Below are 19,941 nucleotides of genomic sequence, written 5' to 3'. Positions count from 1 at the left end.
ATAGTTTGAAAAATATGTAATACGCACGACGTGACCCCATTGCCGCTTTCATATGTAACCACTTAGATCCAGTTATTTGTTCAACGTGCACACAATCCTGACAGTAGTGTCAAATATGTCTTACAAAAAAGCAAGCTGATCACTACCAGGAATCTAAAATCTCTCATGTTCGGCCAATGGTGATAAATTATGTGAGGGGAGACAGAGGGTAATCCAAAGGTCTTCTACTAAACTGAAGTGACATGGTGGCTCAACTCTCCAGCACATAATTTCTTCATTTTCCTTTTAAAAGTAACAAAAGGACACAACTATTTGATTGTAAACAGAATCACCAGTTAAACCGCCAGTCCGCCCTCATGCGTTTGCTCCACAATGTTATCTGTGTCCCTCTACTGTATGTCATGCTGCACTCAATATTGACACCCAATTTGGCCTACTTCTTAGTTCAGGTAAAAAGCAGACTACACCTTGGACTGGTCAGTCAGTTGGACAGTCGATCACAGAGCACATACAGAGACTATCACTGCGTTGGAGCTGAACCAACACTGGCTGTAATATGGTGCGGTGCAAGTAAAATACGGTGTATGAAGAAATACAGTCTGTATACATTGCTGTTATGTAGCATTAAAAAAGGCTACAAGTTTGTTGGAAACAAACAAATATTTTTTTTGGGGGGTTAGAGTTTCTCCCAAGTCTTCTACTTATGGCTTGTCATGTTTAAGTCTGCCAGGAAAACAGTATTCTAATGACAAGGCATCAATAACAACAATAGTAAAATACCTACATCCTGTTTGCGGTCATTAATAATAAAAAAGCCATCACCATTTCTCTGGTACCTGTCAATATCACTTTGTCTAGAGGGCTGTGTTCTTGGCATTGCACTTAACCACAGCCTTTTTTTTCTTTTTTTTTTCGACAGACATTTATCCAGTCTTGACCTTCATAAAAGCGGACATAGGTTAAAAGGTTGGGGGTCACTTGCCCGGTGAATACTTAGATATCTTGCTGACACCACTACTTAAAGACAGACAGGAAGTATAAAAATCATGCAGTATTCAAGCAACTCCGCTTTAGTTAGTCCCATTAGACACTTCCAACTTTGAATTTAATATACACCCTTCCCCCTAACTCCATCTTTTCAGTCGTCCCCTCTGATCCTAAAGCCAGCCTTGCGGCACACTCCAATGTTATCGACTCAGCATGTTTTCAGCGTGGTGTGGACGCACTCTCAATCATCATTAAGGGTTTTGGAGAGTCCTGGGGTCTGGGAAACGTTCCAGAATGTGTAAAAGTTTCCATGAGGAAACCTCAGTTGCTTTCAGAATCATCAGCGGTAGACGGAGATCCTCGACAAGAATAGAATGCCCCTTTTTGTTCCCAAAGGGAAGGGGATTTGACAACATTTTGATTTTCTCGTAGAGAAAACAAGCCTAGTGGAGTTGCAAATGCAGAAACCATGAATGGAAGAGGAAACAATCACAAGTAAAACTAGACTGAAATGCAAAGCAATCAGAGCACATATGTTAACTGTCAGAAATTGACTGAGGCTGCTATGTGTTGTTTTGTTTTGGAGAATAAGGGTCCTCTGTGTCCCAGACAGGCAGCTGGTACAAATCGGACCCCCTGATTAGCACTACTGTGCTGCATTCAGCTGCATTTCATGATATCACCAATCACTACAGCAGCTAATAAGACAAGACACACTGCAAGGAGCCTCACAGGACCAAATGCCTGGCCCAGTCAGCATTTTTCTCTTGCTCACACACACGCATCTCAATACACATATATGCATACTGTGCATATGTTGCAAAATTATATCAAATATAATTATTTCTTGAAATATATACAATTCATGGTGAATTACAAGGTACAATAGCCCAATATGGTATTAAAAATATCTATCCATCCATCCATCCCTTATTTTTAAACTAGCAGTTTTAAGAGTGTTATAATAATAACAACAACAACAACAACAACAATAATAATAATAATAATAATAATAATAATAATAATAATAATAATAATAATAACAATAAAAATAATAAAACAATTGTTCCCATTTTGCTCTAATTAATGAATGTAAAGGCTACTAAACAAGTTAAATGTATTTTGGAAAATCATATTGCTATAGCCGCTGATGTCATTTAACTTTGGTCTCCACCAAGGTTATTTTAGTTAACAAAAACTAACAAAAACACTCAAACTAAAATTCACAAAACAATTTCATTAATGAAATAAAATAAAAACGAAAATGCTTTTTAAAAAAACGAAAACTAACTGAAACTACATTTAACGTTTACAAAACTAACTAAAACTAACAATAATTACAGCGAAAATGTCATTTGTTTTAGTTGTTGGTAATTAATTTAATACATGAGCCTTTGGGGATGATTGTAAATGTGATTTTAAGTATATTTATTTCAATATTATTCGGAATAAGGACGTTTGAAAAGTGTGTCACACTGAAGTGACGTCATCTAGCAGCAGCCAATAGAAAAGCACCTTCAGATGACGTTGCTCCTAGGCAACAATTTTTGACTTTTGGCTCAAATAGCTCGGCTCGCCTGCTTCTTCATTTAACTCAGCCGAAATGCAACACTATTAAATGCATTACTCTTTTACCATAGTGTTTATTAAATATTGTGCATAAGTAATAAACTTAAAAACAAAACAAACGAAAACTAATATTGAAACTAACTAAAACTAAACTAAAATTAAGCATTTTTAAAAATAAATATAACCAATAAAAACTAACAGAACCACCCTGAAAACTAATTCAAACTAACAAAACTCTAAACGAAATAAAAACAAGCTAAAATGAAAATTCCAAAACTATTATAACCCTGGTTTCTACACAATTTTGATTTTTACCAAAAACATTTTGAGAATTTTTTGAGATGTTAAGAGGGCAAACCACCACTGTGCTTGATATCACACTAGACCACATCTTATTTTGTGAGACTTCAGCTCAGTGAGCATATAAAGCAGGAGTGTCCAAACGTTTTCCTTCGTGGGCCACATGCATAAAACTTGAAGGTCGTTGTTATAGGTGGAGGCAAACAGTTTGGGATTTTCCATAATTTGCGGTGGCCCGCAGCCCTTTATCCCACTAGAATAGCTCCGCCCCTGCCATGAGACAATTTCCACATTCAGAACCGATAATACTAATCAGTAATAAGATGACAATTTTTCAAGGAGTGTTTATTTGAAGATCTTTGTTAGACCGTGATGCAGACAGCAGAAAGTGGAGGATAACATTTTTGCGTGGCGAGAAATATTGTGACTTTTACTTGTAAATAATTATCTCTGTAAGTAATATTTATTAGTAGCAGTAGTCCAGTGCGTCAGGGTGACATACACAAAAGAACAGTACCAATTGTCAAAAGTTTAATTTTTTCAAGATATGCTGAGGGCCGCTCAAAGATGGCTGGTGGGCCACAAATGGCATCCTTGCTGTTAGCGTTACATCTCCACCTGTGTTTTCCATCAATCAAGTCTCTACGCTGCTAATAACAAATCTGTTCATCTAACATCCATTGTTCTATATGGGACAGTTATTTTAAATTAGGGATGCACGAGTACCGATACTAGGTAGCACTATCACCTTATCAGTACTCGGGACTGTGCCACTTTCGATACCACTTTCTTGTGGATATTTAAAGGTGCATTGTGCCGTTTAAAAAGGTGATAATAAAGCTTTTTCTACATCATGCATGCTCCACCAATGCCCAGATGAGTACGAAGAGCCCTGAGTGTGCGGACCCTGCATACTCCACAGTTTCTTTGGGGAGGGGAGGAGCGGAGTTTTTCTTACCTCATTTGAAGTCATGTTTTTGTTTGTTAACTGTGGCTGTCGCTTTAAGATTGAGCACATACTCGCACCATGAATGAGCCTGACGCAGATGCTGCAGTTACGCTTTGGGCCAGAGGTGGCAGTCGTGAGTAAAAAAGTGACAAACTGCACAAAGATCTTTTAACAATCAGGAACATAAGGGACACGTGTCTGACAGATGAGGTGGTATTGCGACCCGTTTTGGGGTTTTTGATGGTTCTGACCAGGCTATTTCAAAATAAAATACAACCCACGGGTTAAGAATGTATTTATTTATTTAAATTAATTGTATTGTGTGTTTTATAAAAATATGAATTTTATGTACAAATGGAAAAAAGATCACAAAATTTCCACTAATTCCCTGCAATATTAATGAAAAATTGATATTGCTGGAAGTTTTATGGATCAAAATTACTAATGGTATCGGTACTTGTCATCCGTATCTTTAACTACTCAAGAGTTGAGTACTCGTGCTGTTGTCCATCTGAAAAAAAGTGGTATCGAACATCCCTATTTTGAATTACATGAAAAAGGTCTACCATCATCCTTGAAACAGATTGTACGTGACCTTAGACGTTCCACAATGGATAACTTGTATGTTCAGTTGTATGAGATTCACATTGCACCTGATGCATGTAGTCTTCAAGCCACATTTGACATGCTGTTGTCTTGAAGGCCATTTTTAGGTAGGAGCAGTGATACGGAAACCGGCAGCGGGAGTATTGCATTCTGCCGTTCTCGCAACAAGTACAAGAGGTAAACAAAATCTACTTTGGAGATTGTGTATTGCAGTCAAGGGGTTTAAAGTTCAGACTCCCACCATGCTAACAGTGTTCCTTGTGGTACAGTAGCTCACTGTTGATAAGTTGAATGATTTCTCAAAGGCTATATAAAATCGAGTCCTGGCCAGAGAGGCACATTTTCTTTGCCTGATGAGAGCTAGAGGCCTAAGCATTGGAGCGTGGGAGGCGCTGCACTCTTGGGGAAGATCAAGTGTGCGCCCATGGACTCCAAATCGCCAGCCCCCGATTGCTGAGGAGCAACACAATGCTGCATCCCTGGCGTTAAATCACTGCTGCTGAGGTGAGGTCATCCGCTTGTCTTGGTCTCTAATGGAGAGCTCAGCTCACTAACGCACAGCGGTAATGCATGGAGAAGGGAAGCAGGAGGCACTGTGAGCTACCTTCCAATCTTATTTATTTTAACTTAGGACTCATTTGAGGAGTTTGAAAGAGAAGTGGGAGCGGCAGACGCTTTTGGAGTATGCTGTTACCACCGCATACTTACCAGGACTCCAGGAGCTCACCGCAGAATGCATGAGCAGATGACAGGTGATGCAAAACGGTAGTATACTGAGGTTTTTCATGGCGCTTCTACACTGTCCTAAGTCAATCAATACGCATTCCTGTGCGTCCTTAATGCAACTGTAATCACGGATAGAATACATTTGGCCATTGGGTGAAGAAGGATTGCGCCCACTAAGTGACAATGGATAGAGTAGTGGGGAAGGGAAACAAGGTTACATGACTTTATCCTGGCATTTCAATGGACTTCTGGCATGCCTTCATTACTGGACATCTGTGTAAAAGAACACCAAGGCCAAATAAAAAATGAAGCTGCAATTTCACCTTAATTTGATCATTTAAGATGAAATGAGAGCTTCAGTCTGTCATGTTGGTAACAGTGAGAACAAAATTCGTTTTACATGGTTTTGGGTGTGTTGCATGAATGCAAATATAAAAAAGGGGAAAAAAACAACTATGCTTTGTCTAAAATCTTTCTCCGCTTTGCAACAGACTGGTCTGGCTGAATTTATAGGTGCAACAATTATTAATTGACAACTAATAAATTATCAAGTTAATCAACAACAATTTTGAGTTATTGTGTAACTTAAAATTGTCCAAATCCTCTAATTTCAGCCTATCAACAATAAATATTCTTTCATTTCAGTAGTTCTTCATTAAAGCAGACTGATTGTATTCTGTGTTTAAATTTGTAAACATCTGCTTTTACTTTGGAAAACAATGATTGACATTTTTCCCTAGTTTCTGACATGTTCCTGAATCAGAATCAATTTATGGAAAAAAAACAAGTCAGTTAACTTTATTTAAAAAATTATTACTTTCAGCCAGAGTACGAACAAATCAGCCTCAGAAGTGCATATCAAACTAGTAGCCCATGGCATTAATCAGTACCCAAGAAGTAACTCTCACTTTCCACAAGGTTGGTGAGTACGTCACTCCCTCCCCTGTGATATTTTTAATTGTTGCTTATTTGCCTATGTTTAATTAATCATGAAACAATACTAAATAAAAATAATGGGTTAGTAAACTGTCATCTGAAAGAAGATGCTGCAATTAACTTTAATGCAAAGCATTTGTAATGCAATTATTTGATTACTTGATGGGAAAATATGTAATAATGACAACCCTCGCTGAATTGTTGAGTGTTGTCAGTGAATGGCATTTCAAATCCAGCTTGCAAACTTTGTTGTGTAGATGCTTGTTTAATATCGCTAATATTGCTTGTTTGTGAAATATAATTTAAGTAAACAATCTCTGTCCGGACATCATTTTTGCAACACAGCAATTAAGTGCTAATGCACTGTCTTAAGGCTACCTGGTAGAACAACAACAACCTTTCCCTCATTATTACAATTGATAGAAATCCATCACAGTGATTGGAAAAGTCTTTGAGACCTGTCTCAGTGTCACTTTCTTTGTTACGCAGAGCAACACTAAACGATCCATGGTAAATTCCAGACAAATAACAGCAAAATAGCTTTACTGAAGAGTCGCACTTGTGAAAAGTAATTTGGAATTGATTCATAGGTCCCATGATAATCAGTACAATTAGGAATGTTCGATACCACTTTTTTTCAGACCAGTACCAGTACGAGTGCTCAATAGTCTGCTATTAGCTGAATAGTCACCGATACCAAGTACAACACTTGCACTTTTGATACACAAAATTTCCCCCAAAAAACAATGACAGATAATTTTAAAGAAAGGTCTATACATCCCAATATAGCATTTTCCTTAAAATTGCTTTAATGGCAATTTTCTATAGCCTACTTCTAATTTACGAGTAACGATACCTTGAAATAAGAGCAGGTATCGGCCCGATACAGAAACCTCTTATTGGTACTCGCCCATCCCTAAAATAAATGAATATAAAAGTCAAAAACTAGCTTTGGCCAAACTTTGAAAAATCACTTAAAAAAAGAACTAACATGAATTGTCATTAATTCATTCATTGAGCGTAAAAATAAATTATCCACAGTTAAATGAAATACAATCAACAAAACACTTTCTCTGATAAGGACTGAAGACCAATTCATATCATAGCAAGAATCCAATTGCCAGCTAGAATTAGCATCTAACGCAGCAGTTGAACCCACTATTCACTAACTCACTAATGCCTGTGGCTGATGGCGATCAATTCATGAGTCAACGTCATATGTCTCAGGTTGGCATGGATAGACACTCAATTGGAATGCTGCTTTTAATAGGAGTACACTTATTGTTGAGTCTTTTACTGTAACAGTGCCACAGTGATGCCACAAAAGCTCAAAACTTTAGCTTATAGATGTGCAGAGTTAATTCTTTAATGCTGCTGATGACCCTAATAAGGAGACAGTACAGAAAATGGATTGATGGACTGATGAATTGAAGTGTGCAATGTGCTTACATCTTACGTAATGCATGATTGTTTAACCTACAAGACATTGGCATATGTTTTGGTTGAACGGCCGATGGCATATTTTATATATATTTTTAAATTTTTATATTTTCTATGTTTTTATATTTTATATTTTATATTTTATATTTTATGTTTTTATATATTTTATATATTTTTTAAATATATATTTAATATATATTTAATATATAATTTATCTTTCTAATATAATTTTGCGGACTACCGTGCTTTACACATTCACAAACGTGTGTGTAAAGTGTGTATTAACTTAATATAGCTGATAACAACATCCTTCTTTGTCTGCATTGCCTATTTATGACGACAAATGGGACTCATCAAAACTGGCAGATATGCTGACAACACAATTACAGTTGAGCAGCACCAACTCCCCACTCCCCTATTCCCTTCATGCCTAACTCTGTGTGTTGTAGACACAAGCACACACACGCACGCACTAATGTGAACAGGATGGGTGACGAGGCAGGAGTTCAATGGGGGTCAGTGGTTCCCCACCTGTATTACGATGCAGGGGGTTGTTACAATTTCAAACTGCTATGCTATGAATACATATCATAACAACAAGCGGTGGCTCTGCTAACACAGATAACAGGTTGGTGACCCTAGAGACAAGCTGTGGGATGGACACAGGAGGCAATAAACTCGGCCTTATGCTCCCTTGGGTGTGTCTGATCTCATTGCCAGGGTAGACCCATGACCCTTTCGTCTCCCTTGATGACGACAGCTGCATGGCCTGTACTCCGGAGGGAAAAGACGGGAAAAGAATGCCGCTGGAATCCCTCCCAAAAAGTCAGGCGGGGATTAGGAAACCCCTACCTATTGTTTTGCTTCCTTCATTAGTCGATATGTCAACAGTTTGGTTTGCTTCGCGTGTGCCACTGTTTTTGTTCTGCTGGAACCTGGCTGACCCCAGACTCTCTGTGATGTTTTGACAGATTGTTTCAAAATCCCATCAAGGCAATGTTGTGCTACAATCGAAAGCAGCTACTTGGACAATACAAATAGGACCACAGGCTATAAGAAAAGCAAATACATTTTCTGGGACTAAAATGTAATAATTGAATTTGTTTCTGTTTATTTAGATTTCTGCTTTAAAAAAAAAAACATGTGACCTAAATCTGCAGCCTGTATTATGTAATGAAATTCTAGAGAGAGGTAAAGTAGGTTGAGTGTTAATGTTAAATTGGATACATTTTTTGAGTAATGAATCTATATTGTTCATATAATAAAGACAACCAATCACTCTCATACACAGCAAAAATTGGAGAGTTAAAATTGCAGAGTTAAATTTGTCAGCGCCATTTTCCTCATCCCTTTTTCTTCCTTGCTTATCAGTGGGAAATACTGAAGTCTTGACAGACAAACGGAGATTAGGGCCATGAATTCATTTTCAGTCTGATTGTGGTCAACATTAACATAGTCTCTTCAAAAGAGGTGTTGGGTTATAGTTGAAAACCGTCGTTACAGTGGCCTCATTGACACATTACCACCTTTCGGCGAGTGTGCATCCTTATTTTCGGCAAATACTTTATGAGCTGAAGCCTATAAAAAAATCTTCCCGAGGCTTCACTAAAAAATAAAAAGCCTCACAACGCAGAAGCTTTCGCTCGTGACGGGCCAATGTTAACCAAACCATATTTTCAGCGAGTACTTCATGAGGCGAAGCCTAAAAAAAATGTCAGTGTATTTTTTCCAAGGGATTGCTACTCATTCACTCCCAGCCATTTTCAGTGAAGCAACCCTTCGCTCCCCGCTGTTTTACTGGATTTTGACTGATTTTGCAAGGCCCACAAAATATTCTGTTCTATTGCTATAAAAACATGGAACCTACCAAAAGAAAGATTAGAGTCTCTTCTTTCATCAGGAAAAAAGTATATTTGTATCTGTTTCTGTTTTGCAGCAATTAGCATTAGAATATAGCTAAGTTTCACCATTATTCACAAACCTTTTGAAAACACTGGGAAAAAGAGCTTGTTGCAACATGACCCTGGTTGATCTCTTATATTCTGTTGCCACCTGCTGGCCGTTTTTTGTGATAACTACCATTGCTTTAAGCGTCCTCTTCAGGTCAGAGGCTGCATCAAAGCCTTCTGTATGCTCTAGCAAAAACAAACAAACACGTAAAACGTATAAATACGTTTTTGGGAGTGAAGGACAAAGCATTTTTGTTTTATATATATACGTTTTTGTTTTCAATGCGTTAAAAAAACTAAACAAAAAAAGTGACGGGCCAAAGTTACAGGTTATGCCCTAAACACTATGTGGCTACATGGTATCAGAGTGCACCAGTTTGATCCCTGTCGTGGTAGATATTTTAGAAGGAGTGTCTCAGAAGAGTTAATTGCCTACTCCTGTAGTGTTGCATAACTCTGCTTAGTGAGTTAAAATGTACTCGCTTCAAGTATTAAATATTTTCACTATTTTAAAAGTGTTGGTTTGAAGTGTAGAGCTATTTAAACTCTGAAAAAGTGTTGAAATCTACTCTGTGAGAGTCAATTCATCACTTGGCTTTTTGCTGTGTATGCAGTTTGACATTTAATTTTTACTATTATGGTATTGAAACTCACCATCATCTAGGTACATCTGGTCCAGTTCTTGGGGTTCCTGTTTGACGGTGATGGCAGGTGGACTTGATTCCTCATGAAGCAGGCTGGGTGAGTTCCCTCCAGCCTGGGCTCCTGCCTGAGTCTGGCTGGGACTGTAGGCCTGGATAAATGGACTCTCTGCGGGCCCACTGGGAGTAGAAGCATGGGAGGTTGGGGAAGATGAAGGGCTACTGTTGGCATAGACAGGGTGGAATCCATGGGTTCCTGGGCTGTTGAGGTGACTGGGACTTCCCTGAGTTTGGAGCATACCTAGCGAAGAGCCATGGTCAGGAGATGCCGGATGGGTCATGATTGGCCTGCCATTCTCCTGGAAGGTCGTCACCATCTGACCTGAAGGTGATGCATGGGTGGGACTATTTGGGAGGCACGTGCTGAATGCCACAGGGGAGAGATCATGCAGAGTCGGGCTGGAATTGGGGGACAATGACGGTATGGCAGCATTGAGAGAAGGGCAGGGAGGGTAGCCACCAGCCAGACAAGCGTCTTGATCGGCAATGGGCATGATGGGATTAAGTCTGGGATGACTGAAGTAGGGTTTTGAATGCATTGGCAGCACTGAAGTCCCCAAAGAATCATATTCATCACTGGGTTCTGTCTTTATCATCGGCACTGAAGGGTGGAAAGTAGAAAAAAAAAAAAGATGGACATATTACAAAAATGTGCAGAGGCATCCATGTGGCACAATGTTTGCATGAGGGAGAATGAGTAAATCAATGAACATGCACACTTGTGGCGGCTATGCCTCTGATAATCCAAACAAATAACCAGTGAATATGGCTCAGTGTTTGACCAAGAAACCCTCAGTACTCGATCATGAAAAAAAAGCCAAAGAATAGGGGGGAAAGAAAAATGAATGAGTCATCAGAGTGGAAAACCACAGCTGTTTCTAATAATGAATAAGACCTATTTTCTTTGGACTCTTCTCCAGCTCTGATATCCAATAAAACACTACTTTAAGGCTGAAGGTTGCTGCTGTTGCTGCTGCTGCATGAAAACGAACCGCAGGTCCCTTGCACTCTACAATCAATTGTTTCTCTTAGGACTGAATGATTGGACAAAGAAGTAGATGACTGGATTTTGATTTGGCTGCTTGGGTTTCTTAAGTGGTCAAAGAGTTGTGCCTCACGTTTCAGGAGCTTCAGCCTCAACTAATGCAAGAGAGTGCAGTGACCCCCACTTGGTCATCCTGTCTATGGAACTTCCATTCCAGCACAGGCCGTCTGCAAAGTTTCCTGATGCTTTCTGACTGACAGGTATCACATGCTTCTCAACACACCCATGTGGGGCCCATGTGGGGCCCATGTGGGTTGGATATGGGCTGGTGAATGGGTCCCATCTGGGCTGCCCAGCTGGGTCCCAGTTAAAAGTTGATTTGATTTGTTTTTTAGCAGATCAAAGAAGCATGGCATGTTCCAAAAAGCCAAACATAGCAATACATTATAACAAACAATCAATAAAGCAAAAGTTGGCTCCTAAAAATGATTGTCTTAACAGAGATTTGAACCTGGGTACCACGGAACCTAATTCAGACACCCTATCCACTGAGGTATACAGTCACAGGCAAATTGGATGTTTTCCATACATTTAATGCAACATCGGCCGATCTTAGACCCAAATTTTAACAGTCCAGTTTTTGGGGAAATCTCTTCTGTAAGTGAAAATTACATCCAGTGCCCAAATTCCTTTTGTTCGAATGTCAGTGTTTCCTGTGACACGTGAGGAAAAGGAAAATGGTGCCAATTCGTCTCAAACTAAGCAGTGCCAGTGCAAAGGTGGAGCTTAATTAATTACATCTCTAATCTGAAACTAACACCTAGTTTGTGCACCATGTAACTCTGAAAATATTAAAATGACACTTCAGGAGTTGAAATCTGCTCCCAAAAATGTCATCCTGAAATGAAAATTGACGCACTACTATCTCAAAAATTAAAAACAATATAAAACTCTAGCTTGGACACGTGTTGTATATACCTTCAAGTTTTTATAAATATCGATGAAATGAAAGATCAAATCAGATCAGCTGCAATCAACAATACGGTGGACTGTGACTTCCTGAGGTTTGGAAAGAATTCTCACATCGGCTTGATGTTGTCTGTGCTGCTGGTGGTGGACTTATAGAGCACTTGTAAAACATGACATAAAAACTTGAAGGTACCGTATGTACAACATGTGTGTTTAAGCTAGTTTTCTATTGTGTTTCATGTTTTGAAATATCGTGTAATGATTTTGGTGTATTCTTTGTGAATCACACTACTTTTAACCAATTTTTGCTGTGCAGATGGGCTCAAGTTGGGCCTCATATGGGCCTAGCTAAAACCCACATGGGCAACCCAGCATTCTCCCATCTGGGGCCCACTGGGCTGATTATGGTGTTACTGATTGTACCCATAAGGGCTCCTTTCACACTCATGCCACACAGTTATTTCCTTACAAGCTTTAATAACAGGAGACCAATTATATGATCAATTACCTTTGTATTATTATTTAACGCCAAAGAACAACAAATGGTCAATGTTCCATCACTGTCAAACAGAATTATTAATTTTTCAACTCAAATGAACCCTCAAGCCTAAAGTACTTGTTGAGGTGGCAAAATGTTGCTAGTTGGCAGACATCCTGTAATTGGCTCGAAGGGGGAGGAGTTTTCCCATATCTTTGTGGAATGTTGTGCAGTGCTTTCTTCTAGGTTTGAGTATTAATCTTGTGCAATCAAACTTGTATTATATGGCCCATTAATAGTCCAAATAATACATATCGTCACTCTCTTAAAACAATTGCCTAAGTCGTTTTTCTCCCAAAATATTTTTTCTTACCTAAATCATCTACTTATGATGCAAATGGTGAATTTTTTTGTTTCCTGAAACATCTGAACAAAATGATGTTGGCGTTTATTTTAAGAAGGTATCAATAATACGTTAAAATAAATTTTTTGTGTGAATTTTTTTCCCCATAAAGAAAATCTTACTTAAAAAACAAACAAAAAACATCTTACTTAATTGTAAAGAAATTAGGCCAGGTAGTAAGCTTTATCGTGCATGGTGTTACTGAGTGAAGCCCAGCCAGAGCACACTTATTGCCCATAATTAGTTTCGCCCATCTACTGCCCAAGGGGCCCAACAACGAAACCCACTCTAAGCCTATGCCCAGCCAAAGCCCAACTAGACCAAGTGGTGCTCATATGGGCCCCAACTGTACATCTCCGCTGGGAACAAGAGAAAGAGAGAAGGGAAGACCAACTGACCAACCATGGAGAAGTCTCCTCATTAGAAAAAAAAAACAGTCTGGGGTTACTAACATGTACACACCACTCGCAAAAATTAATATGGTAGAATGAAGACCCAAATGTAAAAGAAAAGTTTTGAAATTCTGGTTTTAGTTACAGTGAGCAGTTGATGCCAACTATTAGTAATATTCTGTTAAAACAGGAGTAATGTTTGATTAAAAGTAGAATGATTTCAATGAAAATCCAATTTAAAATAACATTGTTTTTTGTCTACAAATTTAAATTACAATATATCAAGAGTCAAGTGAAACACAACCTGTTTTTCAATGTGTTTTGTATTTTTGTGGGAGGAGAGTTTAAAAGACAGTAAGCGCTCCTGTCTGCCTCTGGGGTCCTGAGCTGTGGTGCAGTGATAACAAAGCAGGGAGACCATTTACGTCAGTCCTGTCTGCTTTCGGAGCCCAGGGAACAGGTTGTCTGGAGAGCATCGTAAGGCAAGTCCCATGATTCGAGGGCCTCCTCTCTCTTGCCTGGGGAATAACAAACCTCACATGGTCCACTCTGCTGTTACACTGTCATTTTCCTTTTTCCTCTGCCTCCCTTTGCTCTCATTTCAACGGATGGCAAAGGTCCATGGAATCAATAGTTTTGTTAAAATGCAACAGTAAGGTGGTATTGCCTCAATGACATAATATTGTTCTAAATTTATATAAATGAAATAATGAGGCATCACTGAGGCCTATGTGACTGTCTCATGCAACGTGTCACATCCGATGTAAATCCAACAGATCTCTCTAAAGCTTAATCCATGTGTAGGTCTCTTTTCACTTCACATCAGACTTCAGAAAACAGATTCCTCAGTAAAGTCCAACTTCATCTGGCTTTTATTTCCACCCCCAACCTGTGGGTTATGGCCCAAAGACAGCTGATGCTTTGCACATGTGACACCCCCCTTATTTCTAGTCGTGTCTATGGGCTTGCTTTACTAATATAATAAATAGCGGGCGCTAAATTGTGTGTTCACTCTAACAGATTGGACACACTGTTGGGGGTATTGCTTACTAAGATCGCAATTATGTAAGAATTATGCACTATGGTTCAATCTAACCCGAGGGGTTGTCAAGGCGCTATCTGTGACCCCTGCACGATCTGTGACGCGCATGCGCGGAAGATCGGCCATCTTGGATCGCTAACTACGGTAACAACACTAAAACAAAATACCTTCATATGCCTGCGCGATATTGCACGTTCGGAAAATGATACATGAACAAAAATCTAAGTAACTTTTGATCCTATACGTTTAAAGATTAACATTTTACTTTTGACTTCCATTATATTTCCAGTGAGTCTGCATTGTTATACTTTACAGTAGGTCTGTGGTGTGTGTGTTTTAAATGACCCCCACCCCTCACCCAGTCTCATCCCCTTATGCTATTGTAACCCTAAGATATTGTTGTTGTTTCCGGAGGCTGGGTAAAAAGCGGGCTACAAATAGTTTCGAGTTGATGTTTTTTGGCGTCTTCCTGCTAAATTAACCAGACACGGCAGGACAGGATTCAAACACGTCTCTCTTATTTAACTCTCTTCTCGTACGAGGCTCGCTCGGTTACACCTCTATCTCCTCTTTCTGCGCTCATGACATGCGCAGTACACAAAACACTTCAGCATATAAAACTAAAATAAATACAAAACCAAAAGTAATAATTCACAAAACAAATATAAGTCAATTGCAAGTAAATAAAAAAATATATTTGCAAACAACGTGTCACACTATGATAATGGCCACACATTGTTCTAAAGACAATAAAAAATAAACCATACCCACTCTCACAGAAAACTATAATTACAGTATGTGTCAAAATCTTTTCTGTACGTACAAGATATGCTTGGGTACAGAACTTTGCTTACATTAAAAAAAAAAAAAAACATACAACTGTACCTTTCGCAATGTCTGTTTTATTTTGCGGGTATGAACGTGTTTTGACCTATGTGGTTGCCGTAGTTAGCGATCCAAGATGGCCAATCTTCTGCGCATCCGCGTCAAAGATCGTGCCTTGACAAGGGTTTGTGAGTTAGTCTCAATCCGGACGTCACGTGGCTATTTCTCAGACCACGCCCCCCTGCGGCAGTAAAGTATCGGTGCAGCGTTAATGGACTACAACGGCGAGGAGGGATAAAACTAGCATTTATCTGTCAACTTTCTGCCGAAGAGCATTGACAGTTACTTTGATGAAAAGGACATGATGTACATGTGCGAGGTGGACATTTTGGATTGCCGATGAAGTGTCAGGAGAGCTTTTTTTAAACTCGCCGAATTATCTCCACCCTTGCCGGTGAGTGCTTTAAAATCTGATCATACAAAGGGTTTACAAGTTTGTACAATCTGGATTTATTTCCCCTTCATGTGTAGTCAAAATGCAATTGAAGTTAACAGTTTCGCGCAAGCCTTGCAGTGTTGCTGAAGTACGTTAGCAACTTAGCAACTGCTAATTCAACCGCAGCTGCCGTCATTTGTGACGTAGAAAGTCAGTTATTAAATTCAACTGTTTAAGTTCTAGTAAACTGTAACAGCACAAATGAACAAAACTGATTATTTCCCCCACATTTTGCATGTGGTAACAGTTAGCATCTGCTGATTCAGCCACCATATACAAAGTGAACCATTGGCTACACATTGGTTCCTCTTCCGAATCGCTGTGGTTCAGCAGAGTTCTAGACACTGTGGATGTCTATTACGTTCACTTTACTCGTATGATTTGCGACGTCACCCCAAAAAATATTTTAAATTTTTCCAATGACAAAGTTTTCAGTGAATGCACATATGAAACTTGCGGGGTTCAGTAGCTCCTTGGAATGATAAGGGGTTAAATCAACACACCACTGAAAATTAATTTTTCTTCTTTAGGAAGTGTGTATACACATTAGTAGTGTAAATATCAATGTCATCTAATTCCCTAAAAAAAGGTTTAAGCCAATGACGTATGAAAATATGCGTGCGGTAACACGGCACTGCTCATTTTTTACTTGTTTCCTGGTCTACTGTGCTTTAAAAATGGCGAATGATTTAGTCGAGTATTGCCATAATTTAGATTCATTTTCATTAATTCATTTTCCTGTATAAAACATGTTTCTGTCTCTCCTCCTTTTAGCCCTAACCACTACACTAAGGACACAAGTTTTGGTTAAGAAATGTTTAATATTACAAAGGCACTTCCTACCCGCCTGTAAAAATAAAAGGGGTTCCGAGAAGCTCATGCTTTGGTCACTGTCAGCCATTTTTGGCATCTTTTTTCCAGTGTGGTTGGTAAATCTGGCTCTTATTTGAAGATCAACACGTCACGTCTATAGTCACGCAAGAATGACTGGAAGAGCTTTCGGAAAAATCGCAGCCGGCTTCGGGCAGTAGGCGGGGTACACCCTGAACTGGTTGCCAGCTAATCGCAGGGCACATAGAGATGAACAACCATCCACACTCACAAGCACACCTAGGGACAATTTAGAGCGCCCAATTAACCTGCCGTGCATGTCTTTGGAATGTGGGAGGAGACCGGAGTACCTGGAGAAATCCCATGCAGGCAAGGGGAGAACATGCAAACAACACCCAGGAAGGCCGAAGCCCGGACTCGATCTTACACCCTCAGCACTGTGAGGCGGACGTGCTAACCAGTCATCCACCGTGCATTATTATTATTATTATTATCATCATCATCATCATCATCATCATCATCATCATCATCATCATCATCATCATCAACTTCTTATTTATTCATTTATTTTGCATTTGTAAGTCTTGCATATGGGTTTATTTAGATTATGTAGGTCTAGCAAATGTTGTGGCTAAAACTCTAAGGTAAACATTTCCATCCATGCTGCTATTTCAGAGGTAAATGCTGCTTATGAAGTTTGAAATCACTTCTGGGTTGAGGTTTTTCTGACATTCTGATCCTGGAATGCGTTCATAAGCTGCACTACAGTTTGTGTGAATCTACTGTACACTGACTCGCAACAATTGACCGCAAAAGTTTTTTCTGGTAGCCGTGATTTCTCTAGCACGTTTGAATCTGCTGTCTACACGCTGTCGGGTCCCACTCCAACCATCATTGCTCCTTTTTGCCACCTTCTTTAACAAAAAAAAAAACTTTAGCTGACTTTCTTACCCGTACAGTGTGTCCTCTTTCTCTCCTAACATAATCCTACATAATCCTTCTCCTGTACGCATTAAAGCAGTGGTTCTTAAAAAGAAGACAACTGTCAAATTTTTTGCATTTATTGAGACATTTCCATGAGATGCATGTGCATGTGTGTATATTTTAAAATCTCACAAACCCCCTGAAGTGCTTTCACGTACCGCCAGGGGTACGCATACACCCATTTCAGAACCACTGCTCTAAATGACACATCTTGAACTTAATCTGCTGTTCAGATTTCATACCCTCTGACCTTACAACTGATAAACCCCCTATAATCAACCACATTTTTCTCTCAATGCCAGTCATACTCACTCTCTCCATCACCAAAACACCATCATTTCATTTCGGAATATAAAGAATGTTAACCCTGCCCATTTCACATGAAGGATCGATTCCTCTTGCTTTTTCCAACCCTGATGACCTGGTCTCTCATTACACCACTGGACTTCATAACCTAATTAGCCGCAGATTGGTGATGGTTCTCATCTTATCTCTCTGGCTGCACTCAGTTCATCCAACTCAAGTCCTTCAAATCTATCCCCTTCCCTTCTCTGTCACTTCAGGTGTGCCACAGGGATCTGTCCTGGGGACTCTGCTCTTCATCTACCCTTGTCCATTTTAAACAACCATCTTGTTTCCCGATTGCATCTCTGAAATAAAAACTTGGGTCACCCAAATCTTCCTGAAAATAAAGATTAGCAAAGCTGAGGTTTTCCTCATCACCGCCAATCCTCCAGCAGTTCCACCGGCTCCTGATTCAGTTCTGCAGTTCAAAACTCTCATCTTTGTATTCAAGGGTATCCACAACCCCGCCTCCACTTCTCCATGTCCCCACTCCCTCCTGCACCCTCAGCTCCTCTTCTTCTGGCATTCAGCCACTCTGCTCACCAGTTCTGCAAGTCACTTTCACCCCAACTCAGAAACAGTTATTTTTTGCACCCACTTCAATTCACAACTTCCTGTGGTTTTTATTTGGTATCTTTCAAATCACAACTTACTGTTGTTTATATTTCATTTCTTTAATTGCACTTTTTATTGTCATTTTATTTATGTAATTTAATCAATTGTACGGTGTCCTTGAGTCTCAAGGGTGGCATCTTTAAATAAAAATGTGTTATGGAAAAATAGAGAATTTGTCGGACTGTATGAGCTCTCTAATGTAGCCAGCTACATGTGGGTGATCATCAGTTACATTTGCGTAAGCAATCAAGAATAACAAGACAGCTCGACCAGAATGGAAAATAAAGGTAGTTTCGCTCGCATCTGTGGCGCAGAGGTGTTTTGCTTCGTCCTTCCGCTCTTTCAAACAAGTCTATTTTAAGGGTGGGTGTTTGTCTTTTTATAGATGAGCAGACACTAGAGTGTGAAAGAAATGTTCTCCGTTAATAACGTCAGTGACCACAAATGTGCTTCAAGTGGGACAGCGGGCCGGAAGAATCCCTTTCACAAAGGAAACGCAAGAAAGTGTTGACAACAATGTATGTGTGTGAAAGTCTGCGGGTGTCCTCTGAAGCTCAGCCTAGAACGTGGTCACAGCATTAGTTGTTTCCTTAATAGCTGACACACCAAAGCGCTGAACAGCCCCCAATAAGCAACGGCAAAAAGCTTAGACTTAGACAGGATTTCCTCATTCTTTGTAGCTTATATTGAAAATATGATTGTATTTCAGATAACCTGACAACTGTGGGTGTACTCACAGTTATGATAAGTTTAATGCAGTTTTTATTGTGAATGGTTTTGCAAGAATTATTTAACTGCAACCTATAAAGGGCATTTGATAGTTTCTCCCACCCCCCCATAATATATTAATAAGTGGTTTTGAATGACTAGCTCATCTAGTCCCACCAAATTGCTTGTTGTTGGCGGGCACCTTGGCTTTAACACCAGAGAGCTAATTATGCTGTCTGTGTGGTCTACCCTGTACTTGTGGTTGACTTGGCAGCAAATGCAAAACCTTTTAATTAGACTTGTATTTATGCTCAGCGAAAAGATTGAGGATGCGTAACTTGCTTTCTTTGAGGCAGTACAGTATATAAAATTAATATACTAAATATGGCCACAGTTAGTCTGTCTTGAACTGGCCAAATTACCCACTATGCACTTATAAATCAAAGCAATCAGCGATCTCCAAATAGGGCTCTCCTCTGCATTTCTCTCAGAGCCTTTTCCAAAATGTGTCTTATCTCTTGTGGACATAAATACATCTGCTGATAATTCTAGACAACACATCTTATTAAGAGCTGTATACTTATAACACAGTGCATGATACCCCGGCAACAGTAGACCCATTAGATGCTGATCAATGAAAACATACTGCTGTCTAAGACAGAGCTCCAAGTACAAGTGCAGTACAGTAAGAGTTTCTCATTAATT

The 19,941-nt window shown here is 39.4% G+C and overlaps 1 protein-coding gene across 3 annotated transcripts in view; it reads right to left on the bottom strand.

The window, feature by feature from the left end:
• LOC147171872 (nuclear factor of activated T-cells, cytoplasmic 1-like) overlaps nucleotides 1-19,941 on the bottom strand; it is a 75,791-nt gene that overhangs the window by 19,631 nt on the left and 36,219 nt on the right. For all 3 annotated transcript variants that reach the window (XM_086078413.1, XM_086078414.1, XM_086078412.1), the window contains one exon: nucleotides 10,117-10,764. In XM_086078413.1, coding sequence (XP_085934539.1) covers nucleotides 10,117-10,764 — 648 coding nt within the window. The remainder of the gene's footprint in view (nucleotides 1-10,116; nucleotides 10,765-19,941) is intronic.

Source organism: Leptonotus elevatus, chromosome 6, assembly GCF_054856555.1.
Source record: "Leptonotus elevatus isolate MCC_2025b chromosome 6, RoL_Lele_1.0, whole genome shotgun sequence".
Lineage (NCBI taxonomy): Eukaryota > Metazoa > Chordata > Actinopteri > Syngnathiformes > Syngnathidae > Leptonotus > Leptonotus elevatus.
This window is presented reverse-complemented; position numbering and strand designations above follow the sequence as displayed.